At 40.1% G+C, this 27,116-nt stretch overlaps 1 protein-coding gene across 12 annotated transcripts in view; it reads left to right on the forward strand.

The window, feature by feature from the left end:
• The window catches only part of astn1 (astrotactin 1), a 428,500-nt gene that overhangs the window by 100,322 nt on the left and 301,062 nt on the right, over positions 1 to 27,116 (forward strand). For 5 of the 12 annotated variants that reach the window (XM_034614557.1, XM_034614558.1, XM_034614564.1 and 2 more), the window contains exons 3-5: positions 5,936 to 6,192; positions 6,626 to 6,780; positions 12,116 to 12,265. In XM_034614557.1, the coding sequence (XP_034470448.1) occupies positions 5,936 to 6,192; positions 6,626 to 6,780; positions 12,116 to 12,265 (562 nt within the window). The remainder of the gene's footprint in view (positions 1 to 5,935; positions 6,193 to 6,625; positions 6,781 to 12,115; positions 12,266 to 27,116) is intronic. The other 7 variants (XM_034614560.1, XM_034614567.1, XM_034614561.1 and 4 more) reach the window with 3 other exon arrangements.

Here is a 27,116-nt window from a genome sequence, read left to right on the forward strand (position 1 = left end):
AAGAAAAAGTAATTATGAAAACCTTTTCTCTCATTGATGCATCTTTCCAGTGGTGAAAACCCACTGGGCTGTTTGTGAAACGGGGTTGTGACTTCACGTTAGCTCAATGTCAAAGTCAGCACCGGATCGTGCAGCCTACTTCAAAAAATCCCCTCCTCTCAAGTTTCATTTTATTCCATTTCTTCTCATTCAATATTTAACTTTGAAAACGCAAACCCAGGATTCAGGAATTAGCATGATAACCTGTGCATGAGAGGATTCAGTGCATGAGTACTGTCATTTTCCATCATTAATATTGTGTCTCGATATTGAATCCAATCAGCCTCTCGGCTATGATAAGGTTTTATTATATTCAAAGAAAGGAACTTCCTCTTGCTATCTTGTTGCTGTCAGATAGTCGAGATCTTTTTCCGCCTTCCTGCGTCCTAATGCCTCTTGAGTGACAGATTGATAGCTCAGTTCGAAGACCATGCCTGTTGTGTCAAACTGAGGAAGGCCGCTTCATCTCTCCTCCATTCAGAACTTGCAAGACAGGAGTGTAAGTCATGAGGAGCACTGGAGCCATTATAACATCATCCTCATCCGTTAGTAAGTGGATTATGGGTCTGGAGAGCTGGCATGCTTTGATATGTGGTTTGGTTTTATTGGCTCGATAAGAGGACACAGTCCACTTAGTCCTCACTTTGACTCCAAGTAATGCCGAGCATTAAACTGTGCTTTTTCCATATCTTCTATATTAGCCCCTCTATAGATGGCCGCTAATGCAGGTTGATGGGTTTGAATTATATATGTCACTGAGGTAGATTTGATTGAGAACCATTTGAAGTACTTGACGTTTGACATCTCATTCCAGTTTACTCAGTGTTGAATAGACAACGGTGGCACTAAGCATTACATCTGCACTTTAATAGTTATATATATTCATATGCTCAGTTATCAAATGAGAAGGTTCCCATAACGCTGCTCTTTATTTGACCACATTAAACCTCTTCTCTAACGATAAAGACATTTTGAAACATGACAAACTATTTTTTTATCAAAATTAAATGTGGGAATATTTTGAGAAAATGAAATAGCAACTTGACATGTTTACACGACTCTAAATGGCACAAGAATCCTGCCTCCGGTGACAGGTCATTTCTCCCTCATCCATCTGTTTCCCCCCATTTGTCTACACCCGATGTGTTTCCCACACATTTTTTTTTGTCCTTGTCATTTTGAATCAATACTGATGTCTACACAGGTGGTGCTGTGTTTCTACCACACCACTGCAGCTCACCTACCGCCGGTGGAGTGCTTTGAATCTCTCGTCAGATTGCAACTTAAAACACAGAGCTCTGGTTCTGTGGGCTGTGGATGGCCACCAGAGAGAGTCACACCTGGATTTCCATCATTTGGGATGATCAGAAACATCAGACAGCCGGGATCTGTTTCTTCTGAACAACAGGGGCCTTGCCGAGCGTGAATGTGAGGATTGATAAGAGGAGGGGAGGGGGGGGGGGGGTTACATAGAAACCTCAGGGAGAAATTGAGTGATCCCTCTCCCAGGACAGACAGGAGTACAGAGTCGCGTGTAACAGAGCACTCCAACAAAACGACAATATGTACGACATTAAAAGAAAATGCAGTGTCTAACTTAAATGTAGAGATGTATATCAATGTATTGTATTTATACATAAGCAAAGAGAATCACTTCTCTCTGCCTCTTGAGACTAATCAGATAAAATACAGTTTTACAGAGTTACTTTTTGCTGGAAATAGCTTCTTGATACTGCTGCAATGCTTTTGATGAAAGTAGGGGAGCTGTACAATAAAGGCAGCAAAATCCTACTTCAAAAGCTAAAAGAGGCTAAAACGCTTTGTAGAGTTGTGGACTACAGCGTTTTAATGAACATTCTTTGTCTATTGCAAACCACTTTCACATCACACTCAATCGTTTGTCAAGTGTCAAGTTTCAAGGCTCTTCGTTTGTCACGGAGACGTGGAGTAAAACATGCAGGGAAACATTCACTTTATTCAATTTGTTGCCTATTATAAGACGAGCGAGGAGCATTCACTGTGGACTTCATCAATGACTTTCAAGGTGCAGCAAATGTAATCATTGCAGGGCAAATTACTGTGGTCTCGCGCATAAAGAGTTCCTGCACGAGTGGCCTGTATCATGGTGTCATTTGTTAATGTCCTTGATTATGCAGATTAGGCAAACAAACTATGCAAATAGAGGGCTACTAGAGTCCTAACATATTTGAAAAGGGATTTAAAAAAAAAAAAAAACACATTACAGATTTGAATACACATTTCATTTAATCATATTTACTTGGCATCTTTTCACAACCCTGCTTGTGTGACTGATTCAAATTCTTCACTGCAGGTTTTTCTTAACCGTTGGTATTATGATTTTTGTGAGGTTTGGTCATTTTGTTGTAAGAATAGGTTTTAAGGAAAACAGAAATGATGTTTTTGATCACTTTGGGTCAGGGTACGTGTCGCACAGTCAGTAAAGACACAAACATCTGTATCCATTAGGCTACAAGGAGACATTATCCAGTTCTTTTTGTTCAGATTTTAAATGGACTTGTAATCGTCTGACTGAGATGGATTCACCCTTTTCTTTCAATTCATCTCTGGTGGCAAATTGCTGCAGACTTCCTCTCTTTGAGCTGTCACCTTGACATTTTCATAACACTTTTTGACATATTTTCAATTGCACCGAGTATCTGAGTTTGATTTCAGTTCTCAGCTGGGTAGCATCAGATTAGGCAGGAGCATGCATGCTGTACATGCAACATTAAATCCACCTTTCACTCATGTCTGCATGTTATCTCATCTCCCCTGTCACTTTATGTAAATTATCACATTCTGTGATGATGCAAATAATGGAATTAGACAAAGAATGACTTAAATCAAACCGTCCAGAAATCTGTTCTCGTTGCTTTTATACATGGAAGAGATAAGGTCAGATATCAAACTGACAATCGCTGTCTCTTTCCTGTGTCTCTTCAGACTGTGCTTTGACTTTGATCCATTTGCTCCTTCTTGGCCAGATTCTCTTGAGTTTGCTCTCGCCTTTTCCACTGCGTCTTTGACTCGCTCCATCTCGCTGTCTTTCTCTTTCCCTCCACTTCCTGTCTGATTCTGTCTCTGTCCCCCTGCTAACCCTGTCCTCAGGGCAGGCTCAGTGCCCTTCATCTGTCCATCTTATGCCTGTGCCCAGTCCTCTACGCCCACGGGTGGTGGTGGTGGTGGTGTGGATGCTACTGCATCCTTCAACTCCCATAATCTGCCTCACATGTCATAAAAATGTGAAAGGGAATGATTAAAACAAAAGTGGTCATGGGAAATGACCGGGTCATATGGTATTATGCTTCCTGGAGCGCATCAAGCATTTGGTTGTTTGTTGCAGAATTGTAGCAGAATGCTCAGATAGTAGCTCGTTTTCTAAACATGGAAGCAGCTGTATTGTTGTAAAATGCAGAAATAAGTGGATCAGCAATGCTTGTAATTGATTATCCATGTTGCGTTCTACACTGGCAGCCGAGGCTAATGTCTGTTGTTTTCTTCTGGAAAGGGGTCATGTGATAGGAGCCTGACTAATCAGCAATGCCTACATTATGAAAAAAAACAATCCGAAAGGGGTTGTAAGTGTTTTCATCACTGTTTACTAACATCTCAGTTTCAAACTAAAAAAGTCCAAACTTCTTTTTTAGCCTCTCTAAAACCCGCAGTGTGGCTGGCAGGTGCATGCCAGGCGTAACAGTAGTAGAATTGATGTAGCAGTGTGGATGTAGCCTAAAAACTCTGAGGAGGAACACCAAGGGGGCAACTTTCTAACTGATAAGTCCAGTTCATAGCAACTTTTGTCTTAGTTTTGCCAATTATTACTACTCACCAAGTTGATTTGTTATCTGGAAATGTGGTGTTGCAGCTAGTCCTGGTTAGAGTTTAGAATTTTGGTCAAATATTGGAGAGTTGCGCCTCTTTGGGCCTAATTATTTTTCCGATGTTTAAAAAGGAAACGTCTCTCACTTATGAGGAGTATGCAGGACTAACCCATGGCTTTGTGGGCTGGTGTCAGTGAAACTGCCTCCAAGTAAACACTGGAACAAACCAATGAGCTGTTGATAGATTCCTGCAGGACACCAAACACCAGCCACCCACACCAGTACACATTCAGGGTTGAGATTGTAAACTGGACAGACAGTTATGATACACAATACTAGAAAGGCCAGAGCAGACTTTATCTGCTGAGGAAACGCCGGTCTTTGGGGTTGTGGGGGCGGGGGGGGGGGAGACACACTACTTAAGACCTTTTATGACTCTGTGGTGACATCAGCCATTTGTTATGGAGTGGTCTGTTGGGGCTGCGGTATCTCAACAGCAGACAGGAAAAAGACTGATTGAAATGGTCAAGAGGGCAGGCTCTGTCCTGCCATGCCCCCTGGATACAGTGGAGGGAGAGGGAGGGATTGGCCCAGTCCTCTTCTACTCTGACAGCACTGGGCAGCTCCACCTGCAGGGTTCAAAGGGTCGCTCCTGCTGCTGTCAGACTGTACAACAAGCACTGTCCCCAGTAGAGCCCAGCAGACACTCCACCAACACCAGTAGACAATATGAAGGTGGTGTGGTTTCATACCCTCATTTCCCATTAGAAAAAGATCCGTATAAATGATACATGCTATAAAATGTACTCTGGTTGTGCATGTTTTCTTGCATTAGTATGGTAATAAGTTGTATACTTTGATTAAAAAAAAAATACATTTGGCTCATAATTGTGTTAGTATATATAGGCTACACAATGATAACAATGGCTCGGCAGTGGCTCAGGAAGCTATATTTACAAAAAAAAGATGATAAAACAGCAACCACTGATATTTTTATTTACTCACTAAGTAGGCGTTGATCAGATAAGCAAGCATACACAAAGAACACAAGCATAAGACCGCAGCAGCTAAGCACTGGCTGCTGTGAAATCCAGATTATCAAACATACTGCATCTTGATAAGAGCACCGACCACTGACATAGTATTCACAGGCAAAGCGATGGCATTGAATAAAAATCTAGTTTTCAACATTGTTAATATGTCCATGTGCTGTTTATATGTAGGTTACAAGATCTTTATAAGGTATCACATTGTCTTGTCCTTCTTTACTGTCAACCATAGAAAGCAAACAGTGAGTCAGAATACAGGATACTTATTTGGAGGAGAAGATGAATGTGATTGGTTCTAGTTCCAACACCATTTGATGCTTTAATCTGGCTAAAATGGTAGTTCCTCTACAATCTTCTGTTTACTTCCAAATTTCAGCAAATACCTCCACAATGTTATGACCTATCACCAACATTTAAACTTAACAACGGGGCCCTAGAATATGTGGAAAATAAAACAAAACAACCCGTGGAGTCGAATAAGTTCCTGTGCTATAAGAAAGAAAAAACACAACTTTGTTTTTATGTAGTTTCATCCTTCTACACCAAACTGCACAAATTGTCCCAAAGTTGAGAGGTTCCTCTTCAACGATTTGACATTGATGTCATTACTGTTAGTGTGGATACATTTTGTTCAAACATAGCTAATCACAGGGCATGTGTAGCCTGCTTTGGCTGTTGACCCTTGCACACACTCCCCGTTGCCTTAAATTACTAGCAATCAATCAACAGCTATATTATGCACTTCCCCGTGCTTTGTTTCAAGGTTAAACGGCTGCACAGTGGCATGGCAGCCGCTGTCATTCAGAAACACTGTAGGTGTTATTCATTAAATTGCATCTGAAATGTTTTTGAAATTATACTGCTGGCATCATGACTGTGACTTTGATTCACATTCTACTTGGCATGAATCTCTGACTCTGTTCTCGCCTTTGAAGCTCTCTCCTTTTTTTTCTCTCTCTCTCTCTCTCTCTCTCTCCGCTCCAAATGCCACCCTCCTTCCCTCAGGGCGGGATGATCGCCCTTCTGCTGTCCATCCTGTGTCTGGTCCTGATCCTCTACACCCGCAGGCGCTGGTGTAAACGCCGCCGCATCCCTCAGCCCCAGAAGAGTGCCAGTGCTGAGGCGGCTAATGAGATCCACTACATCCCCTCGGTGCTGATGGGAGGCCAGGCCCGGGAAAGCTTGAGGAACTCCCGGGGTCAGGGGCCAAACTCCAGCGGCACTCTCAGCATCCGGGAGACTCCGATTCTCGACGGGTACAAGTAGGGTTCGAGTGGATGAACGAATGTGAACACAAAGTACCTGGACATAACCAGATTTTTAGTTGAATAACCGGTGGATGTTGTTTTTCATTTCAAATTTTTCAAGAGGATAGAAATGTGTAAAATTCAACATCCAGACAGTAGAAGTATTTTACTATTATTAAAATGTATCAGTCTGAAATTAATTGAGGCTTAAAAAGACTATAAGTCATTTTTTGCTATATGCTACAGAACCATTGTTAGCATTTACAGCACTTTGCATGTTCAGCATCAGAAAGCGACAATGATAGCTTTTCTTCTGCTCAGTACATTCTGCCCCAAATTCAAATTTGAAATGCCCCATCAAGCACATTAGCCACTTGTGAGCTTTCCTTTTCTAATTTAGATGAGTCAATATCATGTGACATTGATTGATATCTACCTCATCCAAAAGGTATGAGTACGACATCACCGACCTGCGTCACCATCTGCAGCGGGAATGTATGAACGGCGGTGAGGAATTTGCCAGCCAAGTAACCCGCACCCTGGACTCCCTCCAGGGCTGTAATGACAAGAACAATATGGACCTTACGCCTGGTGAGTTGTACGGTAAGGTCAGAAAAGGTACACGTGGAAAAAATCAAAAACAACCTTGAAGCCCCAATTGTATAGTATATTTTAGATCAACAAAATGGCCTCACCTTCCATTTCCTCTCTGTCTCCGTTTTTTCTTCTGAGAATATAGAGCGTATGTGAGTCAACATCTTAGCAAACACGGAGATGGACTTTCATCTTGTTTTCCTTCGTTCTTCGTTCACCATCCGAACTGTCCTGTTCAATCCGGTGTTCATTTTCCTCTTGCAGCCACGACCAATGAGGGAGGATCTTACTAATATTAGCAGCTGTGGTCAGAGGAACATCAAGCTGCTCACAGATGCTCTTCTAATCTTCACCTGCACCATGCTTAACATGTTCCTTCCTTATATCCTCAGTCGGCTTTCCTTTCTTTCTCCCATCACTGTTCAGTGTGGCAAGCACAATAACAAACTCCACAATGAGACCAAGTATAATATTGTAGAAAGCTGTGATACTAACTGAAGAGGTGCTGACCACGCAGCATCTAATGGGTCTTTGTCCAGGCTACTTTTAAAGATTATGTTAGTGTTAGAAAGAATACATCTCGTTTCAAAGCTTCTTTTTATTCTACTCTTTACAAACCAAAGGGATGTAGGTCTGCATGACATGTTCTCCTGCAGTCGAGTTTTCAAAAAGACAAAATCCCCCCAAAAATGATAGAATAATAACCTGTGGATGGAAACCCAGAGTGTCGTGATACAGACAAATCAGTAATATAATTGAAGCCATTTGTATGATGTCAATCTGAGAGAAGCTTTATTTTATACAGAACAATGATTTATTTTATTATCGCCCCTCTTACTTACAATAGGCCGCTTGTAGTTTCGGATACAGAAACAGTCAGTGCTTCTTTTATTGTGCTCATGAAACTTTTTTGATCATTTTGAATTAGAAACCAACTCGACTGTGCGGCAGAAGCTTCAACTTATCTAACTCATATGCGTTATGTATTTTTCCCTCCTCCGCAATTTCTTCATAAAAACAAAGTAAAACGACGGTTTGTCAAAAAGGTTACAGTTGCCTGTACAGGGGAGGGTATTAGAATATAAGAAAAATATATTTTCCAAGCAGGAAACTATATAATTACACTGACACAATTGCAATGATTTAAATAATCAGCATGAAGCTGTAAAAACTAATTGGATTTTTAATGAAATACCTTAACATGTTTTTTTCTTCTCATATAGGTGGGAAGTAAATGGATGTAGACCCAGTAACAGGACTCAAATGTGACTTTCACAATCATGAAGCCTGAAAATGCTCTCCCTCTGTAAAAATCTCTTTAAGGGACAAAACATACTAATTATGGACTTTTCATATGTTTTCACAGTGTGGCAACGAATCAGATGCAACTATCCAAACTGTAGTTATTCTTTCATGGAGTTTATTCATAACACTTGATGTAATCAAAAGGTTACACATGCTGGCCAAGAATAATGTTTTAGAGAAGATATTTTTCCAAAATGAGTCGAATTCAAAGTTAAGCACGACACCCATGCGGATTTTCCCCGTGAAGAAGAATATTTTTGACTCAGGTATACTGCCTGAAATCCATTAGCAGCACATTCTATGCTCCGGTTTACCAAGAGATAGGTTATGGTGACAGCGCTGTCACACAGCGTTCTTGGAAAACCCAAACAGTCCCACCCCAGATGGGATGGAAGCAGATATACCCTGTGCATTATGCATTTAAGATGGTTAATGAGATGGAACAGACACTGCTGGTATAGGAGCACCATGCAGGGAATATGGAACACTGGGTGAGGTCACTTAGAAAATGGAATTGGCACTAAATAACAAAAATATCAGGAAATTTGTTGTGGGTGCTTTCACCCTTCTTTTTTCAGTTAACCTAAAGTATAATGGTATTTCACGATGAACTCATGCCTGTTTTCACTCGCTTCAGTGAACAGAAATCAGGAAGTATAACTGGTAGAATGTGATACAGTCCATTCTGTTAGACTTTTTTTTTAAGGATTTGGGTCTTAGCACATTTAGTGTGAAATAAAATGGCTGTTATCTTAGAGTTGCTGCACACTAGAGGATAATTGGGCCGATTTTTGACCCGATTTGCCCCTTCTGACAATTGTGGGGGTGTTCCCGACGAGAGGCCAGTCAGTGCAGATTATCTGTCTAAATGAATTAAATATCAAACATCTGACAGAAATAGCCAATGAGAGTGAGGTAACCAAGAAGCGTCACCAACCGGATGTTGCCTACTTGTTTTGCTGCAACTAAAAACAACAAGAAATTCCCACCTCACCTCCAGCTCGTGCTGCAAAATGTATAAACCCACTCTGCCTGCTCAGCCATGACTACATCCATCCCACGACTTTGGTCCTCCTCCAAGTTTTTTTTTTTTCTGAAGTCATGTTTACCGATTGAAGTTTTCCACACTCCAGTTTAGAAGATGGCTGTAATGCACCTAAAACAAAAAAACAGAGGAAGAAAAAGAAGAATCATAGAGTTTCTATGAGGTCTCTGGAATCACCACTGTGAAATTGTTTACTACAAAGGGCAAGTGAGTGTGGTCTCACTGGCCAAATCATCTAGTGTGTGCATTCTGATCATTATAACATTAAAAATTGGTTAAATCTGTAATTCAAATCTGTAAATCTGCCTGTGGTTATGAGTTGGAAAACCTCTTGTGTGCACCAGGCCTTACAGTGCCAAGTCTCAGCTTCAATTTGAATATTTTTTACATTAATCTAAATAGAAATATGTGAGAGATACACATGTATTTAACTCACAGTGCCCGAGGTTTAGGGATTCATAAGTAATTGGACCCTATGCTGCAAAATGTATCTCAGCCCGGCTGTGTTGTTTCAGTGCAAGTTCATGTACGGCAGAGCTCACACTTGGCTCTGAGTTGATTGAGAGCTGAGAGTTCACTCTAGCACTGAGCTGGAGTTGTCTGTCAATGTGAGGAGTAAAGAGGTCACCATGCAAGTAAGGAAAATACTCATGAGGCCAAAAACGCTAAAATATTGTCTGACAGTATCGAAGATTGTTAGTTTTTCATCTTTAACAACAGATTTAGTCTTAAAGATAAGTTTACTTTGTCAGCATACTTACATTTGTTAATAAGCTCTAAAAGAGCTTGAACTGATAACATATCTGCAGTAATCACAGGAAAAACGACAAAGGTTTGTGCAAACTTTCACGGCAATCTAACCAATCTGACATTCAAATGGACTTGATGGTGGCCCCACGAGAGAAGTGAGGGTTCATCCTCTGGGGACCTGAGATATCTGCCAAAAATGTCAAGCTAATTTAAGAGAATGTCAAGAGTGTCAGTCTAGTGGTGGTGCTGGATGAAAAAGTCAGCACATCAACAAAGTCAACTTTCATTCTTCAGGAACCATGAATGATATTTCATCAGAATTCATGTATTACTTATCATACTTTATCATAACATGCTTGTGATATTTAATCACCCAGTCGACGTAATGTGCCCTCATGAGAAATTCTCTAGACTTCAAGGAGAGCGATTTGATGGGATGTCTACATTCAAACTAATGTTATCAGTGACCTTTCTAGGTTGCTGGTCAATCAATAAACCGATTATCAGGCATCATCAAATGCATCAGAAGCGGACAGACACTAACAGCACGTCCAGCACTGTTTCACATTGTGAATCATAAATAAATTAACAGTTAGTGGTTGATTTCAGCTTTTCAGACAAACATGAATTAATATGTAAAAAAGGTAAACGTTACACACACACGGACATTCTCTCTCTTTCTCACTCACACGCACACACACACACACACACACACACACACACACACACACACACACACACACACACACACACATTGACCTGTTAGGAAGCTAATGAAAAATGAAATGACTGTGAAGTTAATATGTGATCTGAGGCATGAGGGGAAAATAAAAGCCTTGAGACGCATTTACTTTCGACAGTAATATGCACGAGTGATGTCAATAAGAGGCAAAGGTTCCAAAAATGATCCTGGAAAAATGATGGTGAAGATTTATGTGAGTTGCTTGCTGATCGTTGTAAATGCTAACAGGCTTTAGTAATGTGTGGTTCAGGTTTTGTAATACTTGCACCACGCAACCGCACATAAGAGTCAAGCTGCAACATCCAATGCACCAAGAATACATGTTATTCAACAACCAGCGCTGGACCACACCCACAAACTGCCATCTGTCTCTCACCCCCCATCTCTCTTACTCTCTCTCTCTCTCTCTCGCTCTCTCTCTCTCTCTCTCTCTCTCTCTCTCTCTCTCTCTCTCCCACACATACACTCATCCATCACTCAATGCATCCATCACAGCAGTGACCGTGTAGGTTTAGGTCTATACTGTCCCTTTTCATCCTGGCCTAATGCATCATCAATAACGGTCTGGATGCAGAGAGATGGGTGACAGACGCTGGTTACCATGTTCAGTAATGCATTGTTGGCAGCCAGGACATGAGTGGACTTCCACCCTTTGGTGCGTGAGAGGAGACGGGGGGAAGGTGGACCAGTTAATCATGTTTTGTTAAGTTATTTATAATTTACAGCCTATCAATCGAAACAATTAAAATGTGGTTAAAGCAGTAAAGTAGTCTGCATTTATTTATGAAATAATAGTAATTATTCTGACGATATCTGTTGTCCACAGCTGCTTATGCTGTGTGACAGGCTTCACCCTCAGGCCATTACATCCATGACGGCGGCAGGACTCATGTTAATTAACCTGCAACCTCCACTTTCGCTGATGGGGAAGCTTTTAAATTTGTTTGCAGTTTTTGCTGTGATGTTTTAGTCCTATAATATCTTACAATGTCCCGAACTTTGCTGAATTTTCAAGGCAAGGAACCCCCCCGCCTTACAAAACCCAATTCAACCCCTGCCTGGAAGACCGCAGCATGAAAAAAAACGAGTGGGGGTGTAAGGATTTTATTACAAGAATCCTGTTCATCTTTTTTTAAACTGTCCCCGTGTAACGTCATCTCTTAATATTAAAAAAAACGATGATTTCATCCAGTGAGACTTAAAGGCTTTCTGAATATTCCCTTAATGACTTTTAATTTCATGCCAGCTTTTCTCACTCTTTAATTCTGGCTGTTTGACTCCCCCTGTAAACAACATGCTGGATGGCTTTTCGTAGCATTACTGTACTCCGGGCTCGCTACATTGAAGTTGTAAAACCTCTTACATCAAGCCAAGGAAATCTTTTTCTCTAAGTGGCTGCTTTGTCGAATTTTGAGCGAAAGCTTTCAGTCAGCACAGTTTGTGTCTTTGCTATTTTTTTATTTCCCAGCGTTTGTAATTAAATACCACTTCGTCTTCCACAGTGAGTGATAACACCAAGCTGGCTCTGATGAACAAATACAAGGACAACATCATCGCCACGAGTCCCATCGACAGCAACCACCAGCAGAACACCTTGCTGCCACACAACACCTCCACCAGCCAGCGCAAGCGTCTCTCCAGCAACACCCGCGGTGAGTCACTCCCTCCCACAGATTTACCCTCTGACAGACGAAAGAAGAAAATAGATCACATTTAACACCGCCGCTCCGTGAGTCTAACCGCTACCAGCAGCAAACAAGCAGGGCCTTGCGTAGTTACATTTAGCCAGTTTCACCTGGAGACTCCTCACAAACATGGATGACACATCGCCACTTCCTCTCACTGTACAAAACTTAGCCAGAATCTTGTTGATGACGCCATTCGGAGCCAATGATGTTTCATCGCGTTTTCTAAACCAAAGTTTTGAGAAAAAAGGACACTTGAACGTACATCAGTGTGATAAGAACTACCTCAATTGAAGAAATAATCTTTGCAGTTTCAATTTTTTGTTTGTCGCATGTCCCATCTGCCAACATGGAGCATTTTGACACCAAACACTATTTGCAGACTTCTATAACTCAGACAATGTTAAAGGTTAATCCAGTCCTGAAATCACAGACGGGGGTTAGCAGCCGCTGATAACATCAGACCCTCAGCTAGTTTAAACCTGGTGGTAGCTTGTTCAAAGTTGCCTGTTAGGCCAGAATCGAAATGTATTATTTTTGATCATTAGAATTACAATTTGAAACCCACTTTGACTTTTAAATTTATATGGCCATTGCCTCACAGACTTGGCCCCAATTCAGTCCATGGTACACTCAAACACATATAACTCATGCTCACTATATATAGCCCGATATACTTTTTTCATTTAATAAAAATGAATCATCAGGTTATTAGGTTCATCTTGCAGCGACATTGATCAATGCCCGGCGGTGCATGTTTTTTTATCTCCAAATATTTATCTCACATCGCTCTATAACGAAGACACGGCGAGTCACTGAATCCTACCGCACAGGTTTAATCATTTACAATATTATGAATGCCCTTTGGGAAACTCCCAAGGAGCCTGGGTCTTTTTTTTTCTTTACTTATTGGACAAAAGTTATCAATAATAAAGTGAAGAACACAAAGTTGAGTTAGAAAGTTATTTCAGGATTCACAAGCTCTTTGCAGCATTTAGATGATAAACCCAGTGTTATGATCCACAGTAAACCAAATGTGGGATTCCTCACATCGTGTGAATGTGGAGTGAATAAACAAACATGTACTCCTTTTTCTCTATTGTTTTATTTTCTATCTGCATAATTTTCCATATGGCCATTCATCAGTTACTCACTCATTCTGAACAGGTCGGTGAGTGAACTATGATTTTGGTGCAGCTCTCTGATGCTGTTATTAAAAAGGTGGATGAACTTCAGTCACCCATATATGAGACTATGTATAGACTAAGAGACTAGAAAAACTGAAATCGAATCATATATCCCAAGAAATAAGCATTTTATTATTATTACTTCTAATGTTTCTTAGTGTGGGGTAAACAATGATGGGATGTAACTAAGTACATTTACCCAATAACTGTACACAAATGTGAGGGACTACATTACTTGAGTGTTGCAATTTCATCTAGTTACTTTACAAATTAAGATGTTTGCACACAAAACACAAAATCCTGCTTTTACATGAATGCATGTATAATCATAACACATAATAACATACACAGAGTGCATTCATTGTGAAAATGGCCTTATAAATGTCCAGCCAGCATCACTGAAAATTAAGTTTAAAAAGTAATTGTGAGCATATTCAGATAGATTAATGCGGCTGATAACGACGTCTTACAAATTAAGCCTGATTGAGCTGATATGTTAATCTTACTAACTGATAAACAAGCAGCCACCCTTTACCATTTGTAAGCTATAATGTTAAAAAGTGACGGATCTTCATCCCTGTCGCTGTGCGTTCAAATGCTTCCGCACTAAATCTTTAATGACATTACTGGCACTAAAGGTTACAGTGTCTCACATCGGAGTGACATCTGATCTGTGTATGTCTGTGTCCCGTTTTGATGAGCTGCTGCATCACGTGGGACCGTTCATACGGCATTGAAAGAACCACACACTGGATTTTTAGAGTGTGGAAGCAGCGAGCGCATGCTGTACGCTAAGGAGACAGGAGAGCAGGGGGGGAATATGACTCAAAGCTCCCAAAAAAAATTGTAAACAGTGAGTTAACCACCATAAAAAGGTGCTTAAACTCTAACTTGTATTTAAAAAGGTATGTAAACAGCGTACCTTTTTAAATACAAGTTTGTTCTTGTGTTCATTTGTACTCCCTGCCGCTGACCTCACAAACTCCCATCTCCCTGCCCTGTGATCGTGCGGGAGTTGTAACGTGCGAGAGGAGACTGGGGAACAAAGGACAGTAAAAGAAAGAGGTTACTGTTCATGGAATTGGAGGAAACTATCCCATCATGATAAACAGAAAAAGAAGCTGGCGACATTTTCAAAATGTCACTTTAGACATTTTTGTTGACCTCGGACCCTAATTCACTTTCCTCCACACTTGGTTGCATGGGTGCTTTATTTTCAGCCCAATTAAAAACATTTCTGTGGCTGTGGAAAAACTTCAGAAGTTTAGTTTTCGAGCAGATGGGGAGAGAGAGGGGGGAGAGAGAGAGAGAGAGAGAGAGAGCGCATTGTGCACATTCGATGTGTCTCAGGTCTACACTGTCAACAAAGAATGTAATAGGATTGTGATAACACTGCCAACAGGAACAGAAGCAGTGTATTCAGTGTACTCATTATATTCTATCGTTCATTTATTTTAATTCGATCTCATTAATGAGTGGTAGAATGGCGACACGATTCCCAGAACATTGTGCTTTCTGTCCGTCATGCTCTCTGACCTTGACTGGTTCATTGCATACCTGCAACCACCGTGGCACTGATGAGTTCTTGGAACAGAGGAAAACAACATTCACCAAACCCTTTTATCAATAATAGAGGCCGAGTACAAAGAGTGAATGCCCCCAACACCTCACAGAAAGCAACACTTGACACCGTCGGCAGCTCCAAATGGCGGTCTTGGAATATTAAAAACTGAAGCGTCCCAATACTCTGTAACATCAGTGAACTGCAAACAACACAGTGATATTTACCTCTCCTGCTAGCGGGGGAGGCTTTATACTATGGCTCTATTACTTTGAAACGTGGGTGTACTGTCTTAGAAAAACAAAATTCTGCCCTGACAACTTTGTATAATGTGAATTCCTAAATCTTGAACTTCTCTTAAAAAGTGACAGCATGCATGATATATTTGAACATTTACAACAAGCCGTGTCTATTTACCTCTTGATAACAACCTCTTGTTGACATGCGCACAGTGACTAATGTCGTCGAGATGTAAATCCAAAGTCAGTGTGAAGTTGGTAGAGCACTGCAAAAGATCCTACAGGAGCCTGTCTTCTACCAACAGCCAATACGGACTTATTTTAACAAGGACGCTTGTATTAGCTTCTTGAAGCCAAACCAAAGTCAGAGAACATGTGACTGTCATATGAATCATTGTCATAACAATATATATGTCACCCACTCCCTCAACATATCCACCCACTGTCTGCACTGAGAGAGCACTGGACACAGGGGTTCTGGATTGTGGTGACTGTTGATTGGCCCAAGATAACTATATTCTCTGCTGCACATCATAGTAGTTGCCGGCACCTTACGGGTTCTAAAAGTAATCTTTCATTTAGAAAAGTCTAATCCACTCTAAATGAATAATATGGAATATAAAACAACAACAATGTATATGTAATATATATACATGCTTGAGTGAAACACTCCTAACATTTGGTAACTGCATCAAAATCATTGACATATTAAAATATAAAAGCTAATGCTTCACCCCGTACTGCTTCCACTGTACAGACAATCAACCACTGCACAGTTAATTAGCTAACATTAGCAACTGTATCTCAGTATAAAAGACAAGTGGTGACCCCTTAAAACCTCACCAAATTGTGAGTTTTAGTAAAAGTGTACGGGTAGTTTTATTTATGCTATTTTTTTAATACTGTTGGCAACATTTACTATGCTTACATTACAGGGTAGTAAGAGTAAACTGAGGAAACCATGGTTGCCTCCGCGCAACAGATTTTAGAAGTACAGTGGAAGTACACCTATAGTTATATAGGGAACAAACTAGAACTATACAACTATAGGGGACAAACAGAGAGAATTGCATTTGCTAGATTACCGCAAATGCGTATGAATGAATTTAAAGACAAAGGCACAAAATTGGGTGTGGTCTGGTCCCTATTAGGTACATACATTTCTGTCACTGCCTGATGATTTCAGATTGTCATCTGCAGCAATAAAGTACTAATATTTCCTTCCACAAAAAGTGAATTGCGACATCCAGGAAAACCCAGTTTCAGTGTCAACAATTGATATTTCAAGAAGACAAGCTGCACTTCCACCATATAATGCTGGAGAGCCAGTCTCTTGCAGTCCTGCAGCAACTCTTCGGTCAGATGCTTTGCTCCTGAGTATTCCTTCTGTCTTTACTGCCCTCTCATTCTCTGGCTGCATCAATGAGCGTTTGCCAAAGTCCTTGGTGTCCTCAAGCCATCCGGAAGTATGAAACCCAAGCTCCATGCTCAGAAAAAGGAAAGAAAGATCTCATCGTAATTAACTTAGTTATATTTTGAGAGCAAGATAAATAGCGTGAAGAAAGAAGGAAAATCCCTGTGCATTGATTATGAGTATATCTGTTGTGTAAGCTTGGCGTATGAACATGCCTTCGAATGCACTCAAACAACAGACACACACACACACACACACACACACACACACACACACACACACACACACACACACACACACACACACACACACACATTCACAACTTTAAAATTTCAGTTCTTCCAGGTACAGGATGGTATCCTCCAAACTTTGCTGCGTAGGAGTCAGGCTGTCTAAGCGGGTAATTAGATCAGCATCATGCATTTTTGGAATCGCTGTTGTTGGAAATTCCAGTCAATGATTTTCATCTTTGTCATAAAATATGCACAAACAGAACTTTTGTTGTCCTCAGTGGACAACTTTTGTGCATGTGCAAGGCGGCCATTACTGGCAGGTGAGGTAATGACTCTTCCCCTTTTTTTGCTGAAGATGCCCAAGTGCCTCTCTTCCCTCCATGTGTCAGCACTTTTAATGGTCTCCAGAGTTTCTTCTAAAGCAACTAAACTTACCAAAGATGCCAAGTGGGAGTAGGGGATGTCAGAGAGATGGACTGGTGTGGCCCCAGACCTCCAGGCCCCATCACTATTTCATGATTATAATTGCTGAGCAGGTGTATTATTGATTCAGAATTGTGCACCAAACAACACTGAAGTTAATGATGTCTAAAAAGGTGGACAAGTTAACTCATGTTCCATTGTTCCATTACTTCTGCATACATCCCAGAGGTTGCTTTGATCACTTGTCGCGATTAGTCACAACATCACAAATGTAAGTGTAATTAACATTAATTAAACATAACCAGTTTAATTATTTGTCCACCAAGATGGCTTTATAGTGACAGGTGTAATAACAATAATAGAAAAATATCCTCTTGGTGTGGATCCAAGATGGATTTCGTTGGCAGAAATGATTATCCTTTTGGAAACACATGTATCTGCACAAAGTAGCAAAATCTTTTATAGAAAATTGTCTTAGTGATACTAGTACAAAGAAAACTCAAGAAATCAAAGACAGAACGAAAAAAGATGATTTCTCCGATGTTGGTCGAAAGATGAAAGTCCGTGTGTGTGTGTGTGTGTGTGTGTGTGTGTGTGTGTGTGTGTGTGTGTGTGTGTGTGTGTGTGTGTGTGTGTGTGTGTGTGTGTGTGTGTGTGTGTGTGTGTGTGTGTGTGTGTGTGTGTGTGCACCACATCAATTCAGCTCATGATTGCAGGCCCATTACTGGATATGTTCTGCCACTGTGAGCAAATTTCTATTATTTCAGTATTTAATGGTAACCCGTTGTGCCTTTTAGAGTTTGGGCTGCAGAGAGGGATGGCTCTTGGCGTCAGGCGCTGGTCAGCCATGGCTCGCACAACACCCTCGCCCATGTCTGCCTCCTCACAGCCTGTGATCCTGGGCTCTTTTGGACATCTATTCTGTCCCATTACTTCACAGTGGGGCCATTTGGTCTCACCTTCCTGCCTCCAAATGGTTTCAGGGTCATGCCCTGTAAAACACAGCCGGAATAAGAGACGCCCTGCGATGTGTGGTATGAATTAGGATCTCGGGAAGAGCATGTGTGTGGCATGTGGTGTCTTTCAGTTGGCACAGAAAAAAGGGAAAACTACAATTCATTGAGAACAAGTACTTTAGGGCTGTCATGAACTAATTTAAACCCAGTTTAAACTGGTGTTAGGGGTGTGTCTACTGTGGAGCTGGGGGGATTTTTACATTATCTGTGTTGGTCAGTGATTTCAATCCTGTCTGGAGTGGCATCCCTTTATTTTAAAGTAGACCCGCAGGAATAACTGCTTTCTTATTTTGTCAACGCTAACATATAGACTTTTCTAAGAACAGATATGACAACAGAAATAATTAAAGCAACCAGAGAAGCGAGGCCCTGTAATAGCTCATCGAATGAGCCATTGTCATCAGGTTCAGGTCGGCGTTTGCTTTTAAGACCCATTGTTTCCTTTGTATGTACATTTTGATAAATTGGCACCATTGTAGCGTTTCATGCCTCCGGTTGCAGAGCATTGTTGTTTCTGTCTGGATCCACTCTGGTTAAAGCAGGAGCCCACAGTTGTTTGGTCCCTAATTTAAAGAAATGCCTTGTCAAACGTTGCACTGTAGAATCTTTCCACACTCCCAAAAGTTAATTAGAACAAAGGGTGGTGGAAGCTGCCATTTCATTGTTTGAGAAACTTTTGGTGACTCGCACACTTAAAGTTTTAGGCTGATTCTCTTGCTGCTCAGATTTTCAACTGTGTCTTTAAACTTAAAATGTGCTGTGTTCAAACTTCAGCTTTACCCTTAATAGTTCTTTGTTTAACCAGAGCAAAGAGGAAAGCTGCTGTGACTCTCCGGTTGTTAAAGCAGTGGGTAGTCATTTTTATTTGTTATATTGCCCAACACATTGCAGTTACAGCCATAATTTCTACTAATTATCAAACATTTTATACAGTTACTACATTACACTTCAGGCAGGTTATTGATGCATGAACAATACTGGCATCTGTATTTGTTGAGCAATCACAATTTTTTTACTTTTACACTGGTGTCACTGAGAAGAAACAAAACAAAGTTAGGTGTACTAATTAATATACATATGACTTTTTCATGCTGAATATGTCATGGATTAGACATTTAGTTGAACTATGTAATTGTCACATAAAAAATATGTGTTATGGAAGAATATCAATAAGTTTAAATGCATGTGAGTACAATATACTTCATCTTTTCCCTGTTCAATTATCAAACCCTGTTATAAAAAAAAGTACTTATATTTACCTTTGTTCAACATATGTTAAACAATGTACACCATTGTTTTATTTAAATTTATTCATGGAAATTAAATAATATGCTGGGTAGTAATGCAGTAATTTTTGCATGTATTTGATTGATTGATTAATTAATTTAATTTAAGTACATTTTAATACAGGAGTAGGAGTTCAAAGTAACTTTTCTTTTCATTAAGACAACTTTGACAGACCAAAGCATCCTGTTTTGTATAAATGTATTGTCATATACTTATTGTAGAACAGTTATTCCATTGTCTTTACATAATTCATAGATGTTTTCAGAAAAAGATGAAATTATAAAATTGTCTATTTAATTCATCTTTTTTTGGGGAAAGAGATGGGGGAAGTGGATCAAAACTCTGTTGAATTGTGTTTTCTGTAAACTGAACACAATCAATGAGGGTAAAAAATCCATGTCAAAGATGATTTGGCTCTATTTTTTAAAGAGAAAAACTGAAGCATTTAGTTTTTTGTGAAATCCATGTAGCTGCATCAATTATAAATACCACTAATCACTTATATCAGTGCCCTGATTGCCGTGTCAACCTTATGCTCTTGATTTTGATTCATGTATCCACTTTCTCTGTGAAGGTAAATTGTCATTGGCCTGTTTCACAGCAGTAGGCATAATACAATTTTGTTGGTTTAAAAAAGTTGTTTATACTTGCTGTTGCATACTGAATTGCAGGTGAACGTCTTGCAGTGAATATTTAGAGAGGTCTGTCATGTTGTCATAGCGACGATAAGCCCAGCATCGTTAAGATATTGTTCAGTAATGAAGGCTGCAAATAACAACTGTGTAAGATTAAGTCTTCATTTCTCAGGAGAAACATATTCTCATCTGTAAAGTAGGTGGGGAAACAGATATGCATATTGGTAACAAATGTTGAAAATATTAAAGCATCTTTAACTCAGTGAACCTGTGAGCCCACAAGGGCATTTGGAAAAAACATCCAATGAACACTTGACTGATTTGAAATTTCTCAAAACTTTTCAAAACTTTAAAAGCTTCAGTGAGTAAGATTTAGTTGAAAGGGATCTATTGGCAGAATTCAAATATAAAATAACCCTAGTGATGTTTTCACTAGTGTGTTATCGTCTAAATTGTTGTTTTCTTTACCCTAGAATGGGTCCTTTATATTTAAATACTTTATATTCACATCTCTATGGAGGCCGCCATGTTGTTTTACATTAGTCCAAACTGGACAAACTAAACACCTTTTGAGTTTGTATGACAACTAAAGGCTCCCACAGGTTCTCTTTCATGTTTGGGAGGGGAGGGTGAGGTGAGGGGAACTCAGCTGCAACATGAAACTTCACCACTAGATGTCACTAAATTCTACACACTGAACCTTTAAGTTAGTAAACCTTCATACCTCAAGTTTCTTTCATTTTAATTGAACTATTCTGTCTGTTATTCAATTGTTTCTACATGGTGTGTATTGCTGAGGAAGTTAAATTGTGATTTGTTTTTTTGTATTATTATTTTGGATATCAAGAAATATAAAAAGGAAAAATATTGAACTGCAGTCCAGGCTAAGGTGACGCATCCATGTGTCCAGCGTCACTGAGTCTGACAACAGAGTGTTGTAAAGATGCCTGTGCCCAGTCAAAGCACAGACTGGCTACTCAGATACCTAAGCTCTGTAAACTGGAAATGTCTTATCCCAACCATAGTAATTTGCAAGCAAAAGTATTTTATTTTTAATTTTTTATCCCTCAAAATCCAGAGGTATTTTATTTATTTTTTTCAGATTTATTTTGGATATTTTGACCTAATGACAGCAACAATGGAGATAACAGGGAAGTTAAGAGGTGACATGCAGCAAATGATTCAAACCCAAGCTGGCGGCAAAGGGACTTAAACTAGATATATATGACTATATATGTGGAGATTGGGTAATGATTAAGTATGTTATGAACAGACACTACACTTGTTTCAGTAAATTTCAGCTGCAAGTGTCTGATAGGTCAGTGTGCGCTTACCTCAGAAGATGTAAGCTACATTTTCTCTCAACTCTATTTGAAAATGCCTTTCTTCTTGTGCGCCACCGAGGCATGCTGTTGCAATTTGAACCACTTTCACTTCCTCCAGTGTAGAACTATTATGTTGTGGACAGCATTTCTTTTATGTTCCCCCCTCACTGGAAAATGTGCAGCCTCAGAGCTGTTAAGGGCAGCTGTGTTCTATTCAGGTGTTTAGAGAGCTACTTACAGCGAAAGCTCCATTTCCTGTACTTGTGAACTTGAAAATCCTCAGAATAATAAACTTTAAAATAACATTTCAAAATCTATGCTCCTGGAAGGCATTCAGAGTGCTGCAGTTGGTTGTTTACATGTGCCACCAATAGTTGTGTAACACTAGCTTCAGGGTCATGCATGGCCTGTGGTGGCCTGGGGAATGTTGCATAATCAGTTTGGAAGTTACAGAAATGATCGGACACAGACCCCCCCTCAACTGACAGTGGAATGGTTTTGGGGGAGGCCACCGGATATGCATTTCTGATGAAGCACATTGGCAGTTTCTTTAGGCACAGAGGTGCTTTGAGTTAAAAAAATATCATGGCTCAAGGCTGAACCCAAATAAAGACACTGGACAAGTTGGCAAAGGGAAAAAAAATATATATTTTATTGTCACTCGGGCAGTGAGGAAGAGATGGTGGCAGGCTGAGGCTTGGGGCAGAGATGAGGGGGAGGTATCCGGGAAGAGGCTTGGCAGAGAGGACCCAGAGGCAACTGGCTTTGTGAGCTTGGCAGACTGGCAAGGTGGACAGACAGGCAGATGATCCTGAAGACACGGGGAGCAGGTGTAAGACGGGCAGGAAGGCCGGCAGGCGAGCTCTCTGACAGGGGTACTAGTGTCTGTTATTCTGGAGGAAGAGCTTGAAGCGTGGCACACAAACAAACCAATGGATTGCACAACAATATGGCTGGGACTAGCTGCAGGGTTCTTGCAGTGAGGTGGGGATGGCTTGATAACGGGCATGGGTGTTGATTTGCGAGAAAGGGCAAGTGTGCAGAGAGAGCGACAGAGAGAGAGAGAGAGAGAGGAGAGAGAGGGCTAAGGGGGATGGGAAACTAACAGACACAAAACCAACACTCACCAAGCATATTTCAAAAAGGCCAAAAATAAATACACCACCACAGGAAAGCAAGTAGAGGAGGGAGTGTTGTGTTTTCTATACTAATACGCTTCTAACACCAGCTGAGGGTGATGGCAATGCCATCGGTTTGATCATAAACCATCAATCAATTTATCCATATAGCCCCATATTTACAAATTAACTTTTTTCCCACATAGGATTTAACAGGGAGTGACATTCTCTGCCCTTAATCCTCGAATATATTGTGGAAAAAAATAAAACTTTGTGTCAATCCCTCAGTTAGATGTGGAGATATTGATGTTTTTAATGAGTTAACCTTCTGATGGGGCCAGAGGAATAGTCAAAGGTTCCTAAGATTTATCTTCAGCTGTGAAGGAATTTCTCTAAAAACAGGGACGGTAACCTCGTATCAGAGAATGGTCAAAGTCAGTATAGTCCATCTCTGGGGACCATGAATATCGATTCAAGATTTCGAAGCCAGTCCTCCAACAATTGATCCGGACAAACCAAACATGCTACTTATAGTTCCAGTGTATATCCCCAAATTAAAAAAAACTTTGTTTGTTGGACAAACTCCACGCTCTGAAGATGTCACTTTCAGTATGTTTTGACATTTTCTTGATTAAACAATTGAATGAATAATCAAGAACAAATGTTAATAGATTAATCAATAATGGGAATTTAAAATGTATTTCAGCCCACTTTGACTAGAGAGAATACAGATCACACTTGCACAAATGGCAATTATGGGTCCCAAAAGCCATTAAGCATTGTCTTCCTTTAATTAAATATTCTGTCATTGTTCAGAAGGATTCCATGCTCTAACCTAATTGGAGTGAAAACTTGTTGTCAGTGTTTTGTTTGCCTCCGTTCTCCACAAAGCTGTCCCAGTTTTATAAATAGTGTGTCTGAGCTCCTGTCATTGATCCTGCCCGGATGGGACTGTTTCTCAATACTGGGTGATTTAATATCCATGTTTGTTGCTCTGACATTTTTCTTCTTAGATTTCCTCAGCTTCAAGTTCGCCCGTGCTCCCACTGCACCTACTAAGTTTTACACACTCTTACATCACCTGTTTCCCCACATCATCGCCACCTATTTTTAAGTCTGCATTCGATCAATGGAGATATCCAAACACTGTCCCATTCCAAAGTATCAGTTACGCTGTAGCTTTCTGGATCCGGCTCCTCTATTTACCATTTTATTGACTATTTGAGGCTGACTCACTGCTCGTAAACTCTGAACCTTTCAGCCATCGAGCTTGAAAAGGACACAGCATTATTCTTGTTCTCCGTTAGGCAGGTGGAGCCCATTCGATTCTGTCCTCTGAAGGCTACATATTGATCGGCTGCATTCACCAAAGTGCTTGACAACCTTGAACATGTCTTTTTTGTTATTATATTTCAATATATGACAACAAATGTTTGTGTTTCCATTAATGTGTCAGAAGGACTAAAATGCACATGTAAAGAGTTGAGCATCTCTGTAAGCTCTCAGGTCTTATTTTACAACTTGGTACTATCAGAATTAAATCAGGCACAAAAAAAACAGACGAGGAAATATCTCCTGTTCATCTCCCTTTACTTTTCCAACTTTCAGGAAAAGCCATTGAACCACAGACACGAGAGATGTGTTCCGTCGCTCTGTGCTACAGCAGCAAGAGGAAAGTTCAATTCTGATTGATGTACGACAAAGATTGTAGAACACCCAGACTTACGCTTTTGTCTTTATCCTTCAACCCAATATGTTACAGATGGAATCCCTTCAGTATATACAGTATAAACCGTGACTTTGAGACAAGACTGCAGCTTGAAATCTAAGTGACTTGTCTGTTGCTTGCACTGCAATTATTCAAAAGGAATATAGTGTACATTGCATATCCACAAATTGGTGGAGTTTGTAAAAAGACAGCTTGAAACCCCAGCGGGTCATTTTCTGCTAAAGATTACATCGTTTTTTAGTAAGTCATGCTACCAGCATCCCTGAGGGGATAGAGCAAGGTTGGTTGTTCAGCCAGCCAATTTGGTCCGGACAACTACAGAGTTGATGATAAATTACTTTTGTACAGACTTTCATTGTCCCCAGAGGATGAACCCTAATGACTTTGTTAACCCACTTACTTTTCTTCAAGCACCACCACGAAGTCAGTATTTTTCTGGTTTCCGGGCATTTTCTTCAACAGTTGTTTGAAACACTGGCAGAAAATGTGGTACGGACACTCAACAACCAGAAATCTCCGATCACAAAAATGTAAAAGCTAAAATGAAATGGGAAATGCAGTGTATATAAGTCTAGTTATCATTTCTATTTACTGGAGAATATGTTTTACTAAAAAAAGGACCTCCTTGATCCAAAGCTTGCTGCAAAGAGGTTTTATTTGTCTTCATTTCACTGTTTCCCTGCAGAGTTTTGATAAGTGCACTGAATTAGGTTGTGGAGGACTCTGTTCCCTGCCTGTATTTCTAGCGGGTGTATGCTGAATATTGCTTTATTATTAAATCAGACGTGCAAAATGCTGCTGTAACACTGGTGTCATCAAAAAAGTCTGTCCCACTTGTGAAGTAAAGCAACACCAACATCTGTGCCGTCAGATAGTCATGGCTGCCAATAATATTTACACGACACATTCGTATATCTTCAGTGCATATTGTTCTAAAACCAACAGTACGAGAAACTGACGGAGCTGCTGTCATGGAAAAGTCCTTCTCAGTTTGTCACGTTGACATTGCTGCCAACAGTGTTTTCGTTCCTCCATTGTTTCCGAGGGATCTTCTCCAGTTTAATCAAGGGCTTTGTCTTGGTTGGGGATTCTTAAAGCTCTTGTCACTGAACAATGTTAGCATGAATTTTATTTCCGATTCCCATATATCCCGCTGAGGCTGCAAATCTTTGCTGCTTTGATGGATTTTCCCCCCATCACTTTGTGGTTTCGCGTCCCACTAACACTTGTAATGCAAGCTTCAATACACGCCCTCTAAACATAGCTAATGCTTTTGCTAAAACACACTCCGCTGAAATGCATTGTATCGTAAGAGCAGTTTGTTTACCCCTCTTTGTATCAGTGCCGGTCCTTAAGAGCATAATGTAGCTCTAAATGACCGATCAGTGGGGCTCGCTGTTGAGGAGAGGGACGTTTACTATCTCACCGAAATACAAAATGAAAAATCGTTGGAGAGTATAAGTGGGATTATTTTGCTAAAGCTGGGGAGCCATTTGTTTGGCATTTATCCTGCCTCATCCTTGCATGTGGAAAAGCACTTTATACTTTACACCAAAAAGTTAAAAACCAATAAATGCAGTAAAAAACCGGAGCCATGTTGGTATTGTCCTGTGGGACATCCTATCCAAATATGTGTTGCCATTTAGTCTTCATCTTTTCCCTCCCCCTTATTGTTTTTGTATCATTGATTGGTTTCCATTCATAGTTTTTTGATTCGTAAATTATTCTGTCACGATATCACCTACCCGATTTTACCAACAAAGAATAAGATCAGTCACTGCATCTTGTTATCTACACAAAACTCTGTCATGTTGTCACAGCATTGTTTGGTACATTGCGTTTTTACACTCTGACACTTTATTCACTCTACGGCAAATGTTTTGAATGATAAAAGCCTTTTCAAATCTCGGTTTAATACCTTTGTGAGTGAGATCCTCTCAGGTTTCACACTGTTGATCAAGCAGATAAACGCTTGAGAATCATGAATAATGGATGAATCATCTCCGTGAACTCAGTCTTCCCTATTCGCTGACATTTTCTAAATGATAGAGGAATTGAAAAGTAATCAATAGCTGAATGTCTACTGAATGCAAAATTAAAATATAATATACGCTATATTATGTATATGTATATATATATATATATATGTCATATCATGAATAGAAAAATAGGTGTCCACAGATATAAAGGCGAGTTTAAACAAAACACATACATAACATATGGTCATCATAGTATGTTTTACGTATGCTACTTTCAGGCCAACCAAAACAGTGCTGTATAAGGAACTATAGGAAAAAATGCATTAATTCAATATCATTAATTTGACATTGTATGGAATTTTGAACTTTTTGATTGAGACAGAGAGGATGCCATATACAGTACAGATTGGTAGACACTAACAAATGCTATGTGCAGCACTCCTATTTCAGTTGATGCTTCACCTTTCTTCATGATTGCAGTGATTGAATATTTAAAGGACTTCACAGACCTGTATTTGCATGGGAACTCCAGGAACAAGCACCGACAACTGTGCCACTGCTTCACAGTGCATTGTTATGGATCCTTCTCAAACAAATTTCATCTAACAGATTGTGTTATTGTTATCGACTCAGGTGCTGTGTTCAACCCAATAGGTACAAGTCATGGATTAA

This window comes from Hippoglossus hippoglossus, chromosome 17 (assembly GCF_009819705.1).
Source record: "Hippoglossus hippoglossus isolate fHipHip1 chromosome 17, fHipHip1.pri, whole genome shotgun sequence".
NCBI lineage: Eukaryota > Metazoa > Chordata > Actinopteri > Pleuronectiformes > Pleuronectidae > Hippoglossus > Hippoglossus hippoglossus.